This window comes from Oncorhynchus clarkii, chromosome 18 (assembly GCF_045791955.1).
Source record: "Oncorhynchus clarkii lewisi isolate Uvic-CL-2024 chromosome 18, UVic_Ocla_1.0, whole genome shotgun sequence".
Taxonomy (NCBI): domain Eukaryota; kingdom Metazoa; phylum Chordata; class Actinopteri; order Salmoniformes; family Salmonidae; genus Oncorhynchus; species Oncorhynchus clarkii.
The window spans coordinates 16896126-16904188 of NC_092164.1; the positions used below are offsets into that span (position 1 = coordinate 16896126).

An 8063-nucleotide genomic window follows, 5' to 3' on the forward strand; every position below is an offset into this window, starting at 1 on the left:
CTAATCTCATCACCCTGTTCAGATTACTGAGGGGCCAGTCAGTCTGTCTGGTGATAGTTGAAACAGGAACAGAAATATACATGAAGCATTCACTCACACATGACAGAGGGAGTTTGAAATTTGGTGGGATACCTAATCTTCTTTCGCGTCATAGCGCGACAAATGTCCTTTGCAGCAGCCCATTGGCGTCACCAAAAATCCCCTAAAACCGCGAATAGAGAAACGAGCTACTGGAGAGGTAAACAGATTCCGCTGTCATTCATTCAAACAACGCGAGCTGATATGATGGATATTCTTAGCTCCTCTGTGTGGAAAATGTTATGACAGGATACATCACCGCTAGTCATACTCTGTCTTTCTAGAATGGTCGTTGTTTACGGTCTCAGTTTTTCACATGCCAGTAATCCGTTTAGAAGAGATGTATTTTTATAGCTGTCCACGGCTGCTAGACAACTAGCCAAGCTCGTTGCGCCGTAGGAGAGCGGCCGACCTTGACCAGATGGATATCACGAGGCTCGCTGTGGACGCGGGCGCGTTTATCAACCGAGCAGTTCAGGTGAGGGAGATGTTGAATTTAACTTCAGTGATATTCAAGGGTTGATTTATATGTCAAACTGATTCAGTTACATAGTAGCGGAGATGACGGATGTGTATTTGGTGCGGCAGGTAGCCTAGTGGTTGGAGCGTTGGACTAGTAACCGAAAGGTTGCTAGATCGAGTCCCCGAGCTGACAAATCTGTCATTCTGCCGCTGAACAACGCAGTTAACCCACTGTCATTGTAAATAAGAATTTGTTCTTAACTGACTTGCCTAGTAAAATAAATAAAACATTTATTATTATTAAAAAACAAATAAATTGTGCTCAAGTGAACAATCGGAGATTCAGCACCATTCATATGGACAACGTCATGTTCAGCACCACGTGACAGTGGACAGCGACAGTCTCCGGCGCAGCCATTCCTCAAATGTGATTCCATGTGATCCTTTGAAACTGCATCTACAACACACACATAGATGACGTGTTGAATCTCCTCAGTATATGGAGGAAGCTCTGGGGCAGGCTGAGAAGACAGAGTTGGACAGCCGGTTGGAGAGTCTCCTGGACAGAGCAGAGTCCACTAAGACCTGGACTGACAAAATCATCTCACAGACTGAGACTTTACTGGTTAATTTTTTTTTGTGTGTGTGTGTGTAAGCGAAGGGATTTTAACCTCTAGCCCCTGATCTCTGAACCCTTTTAGGAGCACGTTTAGAGGACTTGTTGTATAAGGGTCTGGATTGGAGCGCCCCTGAGAGGAGGGTGTTCTGTCTGTCTGGGGCATGGACTCAGGAGGAGAGTGGAGGGTGTTCTGTCTGTCTGGGACATGGACTCAGGAGGAGAGTGGAGGGTGTTCTGTCTGTCTGGGACATGGACTCAGGAGGAGAGTGGAGGGGTCATAGAGAGTGACATCACTCAACAGGGACACAGTGCAGGGAGAGAGAGCCGAGGGAGCGAAGCTACAGAGATGACCAATGAACAGACCACCACCCCTGACATCTGGAGCGAGATGAAGGAGCTGAGAGACATGGTTTTCCAGCGGCTAATAGGGATCCTAATAAATACCCCACAAAAATGGATATCTTTGGATAACTGGTGTCACGTGTGTCCTTAACCCTGGAAGCCAGACTGAGAGCCAGTGAGAGAGAGCTGATCACCACCACGAACAAGGTTCAGGGAATGGAAGGAGAGAACATGGGTATGTAAGAAATGGTTGTTTCTGTGTCTTGTACTGTATGTGCAAATAAATACATCTACATACAATACAATTATTACAAATGATTCCGATATCATTCGAGCCCCGGAGGCCAGACTGAGAGCCAGTGAGAGTGAGCTGACCGCCACTAGGAATGATGTTCAGGAACTGAAGAGACAGAACACAGGTAATGACAGGAAGGGATGTTGTTCTGTTTTTTATATGTGGAAATAAATATGTAAAAATACAATGATTTGAATATCCTTCTAACCCTGGAGGCCAGACTGTAAGGTGGAGGAGCTGATGACAGAGAGATTTGTTTTAAAGCTACTATGGAGCTGAAGAGAGGTTTCAAGTAAAACAAATGTGCCCCTCACTAACAGTCATTCAGGATCCAGAATCAGTCATTGAGAGAGGTTTGACATGATTGTTGATGTCTAAGGCCTGTCTCTCTGTTGTTGTTCTAATATACACTACATATCAAAACAAGTATGTGGACGTCCTTTCAAATGAGTGGATTTGGCTATTTCAGGCACACCAGTTGCTGACAAGTGAATAAAATCAAGCACACACCCATTCAATCTCCATAGACAAACATTGGCAGTAGAATGGCCTTACTGAAGAGCTCAGTGACTTTCAACGTGGCACCGTCATGGGATGCCACCTTTCAGTTCACAACAAGTCAGTTCGTCAAATTTCTGCGCTGCTAGAGATGCCCCGGTCAACTCTAAGTGCTGTTATTGTGAAGTGGAAACGCCTAGGAGCAACAACGGCTCAGCCGCAAAGTGGTAGGCCACACAAGCTCATAGAACGGGACTACCGAGTGCTGAAGCGCTTAGCATGTACAAATGGTCTGTCCTCGGTTGCAACACTCACTATTGAGTTCCAAACTGCCTCTGGAAGCAACGTCAGCACAATAACTGTTGGTCGGGAGCTTTATGAAATGGGTTGCCATGGCCCAGCAGCCGCACACAAGCCTAAGACCACCATGCACAATGCCAAGCGTTGGCTGGGGTGGTGTAAAGCTCGCTGCCATTGGACTCTGGAGCAGTGGAAACGCGTTCTCTGGAGTGATGAAACACGTTTCACTATCTGCCAGTCCGACAAACAAATCTGGCTTTGGCGGATGCCAGGAGAACGCTACCTGTCTGAGTGCATAGTGCCAACTGTCAAGTTTGGTGGGGGAGGAATGATAGTCTGGGCCTGTTTTTCATGGTTCGGGCTAGGCCCCTTAGTTCCAGTGAAGGAAAATCTTAACACTACAGCATACAATGACACTCTAGACGATTCTGTGCATTCAACTTTGTGGCAACAGTTTGGGGAAGGCCCTTTCCTGTTTCAGCATGACAATGCCCCCGTGCACAAAGCGAGGTCCATACAGAAATGGTTTGTCGAGATCGGTGTGGAATAACTTGACTGGCCTGCCCAGAGCCCGGACCTCAATCATATCGAACACCTTTGGGATGAATTGGAACACCGACTATGAGCCAGGCATAATCGCCCAACATCAGTGCCCGACCTCTCTAATGCTCTTATGGCTGAATGGAAGCAATGTCCCAACATCTAGTGGAAAGCCTTCCCAGAAGAGTGGAGGCTGTTATGGCAGCAAATGGGGAGGCCAACTCCATATTAATGCACATGATTTTGGATTGAGATATTCCACATACTTTTGGTCATGTAGTGTACATCATCTAAAGGACAGAACAAAGTGAATTCTCTCTAACTGGGACAGTGTTTCCCCTCCTGTGTTCACAAACAGACCAAAGGTAGCTTTCTCTGCTGGTTTGACTGATTCAGGATCTGTAGGCCCATTCAATACTGAAACCACACTGGTATACTCCAGGGTCATCACCAACATCGGCAAGGCCTACAGCCCGATTACAGGTAACTTTCACCGAGTGACAGCCGGGAGATGCCTGTTTCTGTCTGTCCTTCCGTGTGCCCGAGTTGAAGTGGAAAAAAGTAAAGCGTTGACCCCTCTCTTCTTGTCCTCTGCTGCAGATGCCTTCACAGCACCAGTGTCTACTACACCCATGAGGGTACATGGGTATATCCATGTCCAAGAATGGGCAGAGCATCATGTACAGTCGTGGGAATAATGCTGGAGGTTATGAGACACTGTCTAATGGACTCAGCCTAGAGCTGGAGGAAGGAGATGTGGTGTACATGCGTCTCCCTTTAGGGAACAGGCTCGTTGAAAGCAGAGAAAAAACATCTTCAGTGGCTTCCTGCTCTTCACTGTGTGAGAAAATCATGGATGCTGTCATGGTCTAATATGAGCCAAAATGGCTCCTCTTACTTATATCAATAAAAACGTCTTGAAAACAAGTAGAATCGTGCATCTTTTGTAAAGTACTGATCCAAAGACCGAAGGGTTGTCATTATGGGTCAGGTGTTTGCAGTAAAGGACAAAACATAAAAAACTATGCTAAAACATTTAAATATCTTCGTTTACATTCTGCTATTTTGTTAAACCTGCTGCACATACTCTCCAATGTGTTTAATAGTATGTTGTACGGTTAGTCACTTGTAAATACTGTTAGGGAGCTGTATGTAGGAGAGAATTCTGGTTCAGTTCGTTGTAGATCATTTCCTCAACAACAGTTGCAGCCTTCTCACGGTCTTATACAACACGGACTGAGCTGACCTGCTTGCGAGGCGAGTCTTATCAGAATGCCCCTGGCTATAGTTTCCATTTCTCCGTTGAGTGACCTGTCTTCTGTGCACGTGCTGCTTAGGAAGGAACACATAGACACACAGTCAAACACACACTATTGTTTTTGGACCGTGGAGCACTAAGGAAGAGCAACATCATTCCAAACCGATAGCAGCAGGTAGTTGACAACAGCTGACGTCAGCGGATCCGTCACTAAACAACAGGTGCAGACGTCTCACAGTCTTATACAACATTGATAGAGCTGACCAGCCCCAAAACGTGATCAAATCGTCTTGTTTTTAACCTTGACTTTTTCATGACGTGTCTCTTGTACACGTACTGCTTAACTGAGATGTGTGTATATAAGGAGTGGGTCTGAGCCTCATAAAGTGCATCATATCTGAAGAGGTATCGTTTCAGAATGAGGGGTGCTGTAGCTTTGCTTGTGTTGCTGTTCTGTCTGTCTGGGGCATGGACTCAGGAGGAGAGTGGACGGGTCAGAGAGAGTGACATCACTCAACAGGGACACAGTGCAGGGAGAGAGAGCCGAGGGAGCGAAGCTACAGAGGTGACCGGCGAACGTGCGACCACGCAACCTGACATCTGGGATGAGATGAAGGGCCTGAGAGACATGGTGATAGAGCAGAGAGAGAAGCTGAGGACGATGGATGGCAGAGTGACAGCCTGTGAGGGTGAGGTAGAGACACAGAAAAACACAGTGATGGACCTAAGAATCCAGCTGATGGTCACTAAGGCCAAAGTGGCGGAACTGGAGAAAGATAATGCAGGTAACATTGGTCTATAAATACTGATCAAAAATATAAATGCAACAACTTTCCACAATTCTACTGAGTTACAGTTCATAGAAGGATGTCAGTCAATTGAAATAAATTCATTAGGCCCTGCTCTATGGATTTCACATGACTGGGCAGGCGCAGCCCAGGCCCACTGGGAAGCAAGGCCCATCCAATCAGAATTATTTTTTTTCCACACAAAAGGGCTTTATTACAGACAGAAATACTCCTTAGTTTCATGTTACGAGAATTATGTTTTCAATGTTCATAACCCATTCAATTAAACTACTCGGTCTGCAACCCAGAATTTGTAAGATACTGGTTGAATGAAACAGACGGAGGCCCAGCTATGATAGTCAAAAATGTATTTAAACATATAAATTCCATTAACATTGGATCAGCTGTCCGGGTGGCTGGTCTCAGACGATCCCGTAGATGCAGAAGAAGCCTGATGTGGAGGTCATGGGCTGGCGTTGTTACACATGGTCTGCGGTCATGAAACCGGTTGGATGTGCTGCCAAATTCTCTGAAACAACGTTGGAGGTGGCTTATGGTAGAGAAATTAACATTCAATTCTCTGGCAACAGATCTGGTGGCCATTCCTGCAGTCAGCATCAAAACTGCACATTTTAGAGTGGCCTTTTATTGTCCCCAGCACAAGGTGCACCTGTGTAATGATCTTACTGTTTAATCAGCTCCTATACTGTATATGCCACACCTGTCAGGTGGATGGATTATCTTGGCAAAGGAGAAATGCTCACTAACAGGGATGTAAGCAAATGTGTGCACAACATTTGAGAGGTATGGAACATTTCTGGGATTTCAGCTCATGAAACATGGGACCAACACTTCACATGTTGCGTTTATATTTTTGTTCTGTATATATTCATTTAATCAATATCATTACTAAACCACAAAACATATTTCATATTTTGCTGGTGGAATATTGGTGTGTCTTTGATCTTCTTCAGCCCTGGAGGCCAGACTGAGTGCCAGTGAGAGAGAACTGACCACCACTAGGAATGATGTTGAGGAACTGAAGAGACAGAGCACAGGTAATGAAAGATCCAGACCCGGCCGTAGAGAGGAGCTACAGCTCACATCTAACGTCTCACCCTGTTGTTGTTTCAGTCACGGAGCATTCCACTGAACTATCATCGTGGGGACAGAACAAAATGAACGCTCTCTAAGTGGGACTGTGTGTTTTCTCTCCTGTATTCACAGACAGACCAAAAGTGGCTTTCTCTGCTGCTGGTTTGAACGATAAGGGACCCATTGGTCCCTTCAATACTGACGCCAACCTGGTCTACACCAGAGTCATCACCAACATCGGCAAGGCCTACAGCCCGATTACAGGTAAGATGCCTTTTTCTGTCCAGAGGTGGTGTTCCGTGTGCCAGAATGGAAGTGGAGAGAAGTAAAGAGTTGACCCCTCTCTTGTTGTCCTCTGCTGCAGGTGCCTTCACAGCACCAGTGAGAGGCGTCTACTACATCAGATTCACCGCTGCTCAACATGGGCTTGGTTACATGGGTATATCCATGTTAAAGAATGGGCAGGCGACCATGTCCAACTATCATTACAATAGCCATGGATACTGGATCCATTTATCTAATGGAGTCATTCTGGAGCTGGAGGAGGGAGACGTGGTGTACATGCGTCTCCCTGCGAGCTTCAGGCTCTATGATAACTCATATAATCAAAACATCTTCAGTGGCTTCCTGCTTTTCACTGTGTGAGAACATCAGAAATACTGTGATGGTCTCATGTGAAGAGGAGTTTGAATGTCAGGGCCTCGTGGAGCCACAAAGGCTCCTCTTACGATCAATAAACACATCTTGAAAAGGGGAGAAGAATCACACATCCTTTGTAAAGCTAAGATCTAAAGATCTAAGGGTTATCATTATGAGCCAGATTTACTAAGTGACAATACACCAGAAGCAATGCTAAATCACACACTATACTGAACTGTACACTACTGAACTGTACACTACTGAACTGTACACTATACTGAACTGTACACTATACTGAACTGTACACTACTGAACTGTACACTATACTGAACTGTACACTACTGAACTGTACACTATACTGAACTGTACACTACTGAACTGTACACTATACTGAACTGTACACTATACTGAACTGTACACTACTGAACTGTACACTACTGAACTGTACACTATACTGAACTGTACACTACTGAACTGTACACTACTGAACTGTACATTACTGAACTGTACACTACTGAACTGTACACTACTGAACTGTACACTACTGAACTGTACACTACTGAACTGTACACTACTGAACTGTACACTATACTGAACTGTACACTACTGAACTGTACACTACTGAACTGTACATTACTGAACTGTACACTACTGAACTGTACACTACTGAACTGTACACTACTGAACTGTACATTACTGAACTGTACATTACTGAACTGTACACTACTGAACTGTACACTACTGAACTGTACACTACTGAACTGTACACTATACTGAACTGTACACTACTGAACTGTACATTACTGAACTGTACACTACTGAACTGTACACTACTGAACTGTACACTATACTGAACTGTACACTACTGAACTGTACACTACTGAACTGTACATTACTGAACTGTACACTATACTGAACTGTACACTACTGAACTGTACACTACTGAACTGTACACTACTGAACTGTACATTACTGAACTGTACATTACTGAACTGTACACTACTGAACTGTACACTACTGAACTGTACACTACTGAACTGTACATTACTGAACTGTACACTACTGAACTGTACACTACTGAACTGTACACTATACTGAACTGTACATTACTGAACTGTACATTACTGAACTGTACACTACTGAACTGTA

At 44.8% G+C, this 8063-nt stretch overlaps 1 protein-coding gene across 1 annotated transcript; it reads left to right on the forward strand.

Annotated features, from left to right (window-relative positions):
* The first annotated feature begins 4687 nt into the window (after positions 1-4687).
* Positions 4688-7024, forward strand: LOC139372471 (caprin-2-like). Its single transcript, XM_071112196.1, has 4 exons — positions 4688-5177; positions 6155-6238; positions 6408-6539; positions 6640-7024. Exons 1-4 carry the CDS (start codon positions 4811-4813, stop codon positions 6918-6920), a joined length of 864 nt encoding a protein of 287 aa, XP_070968297.1. The 5' UTR covers positions 4688-4810; the 3' UTR covers positions 6921-7024.
* The last annotated feature ends 1039 nt before the right edge of the window (positions 7025-8063 follow it).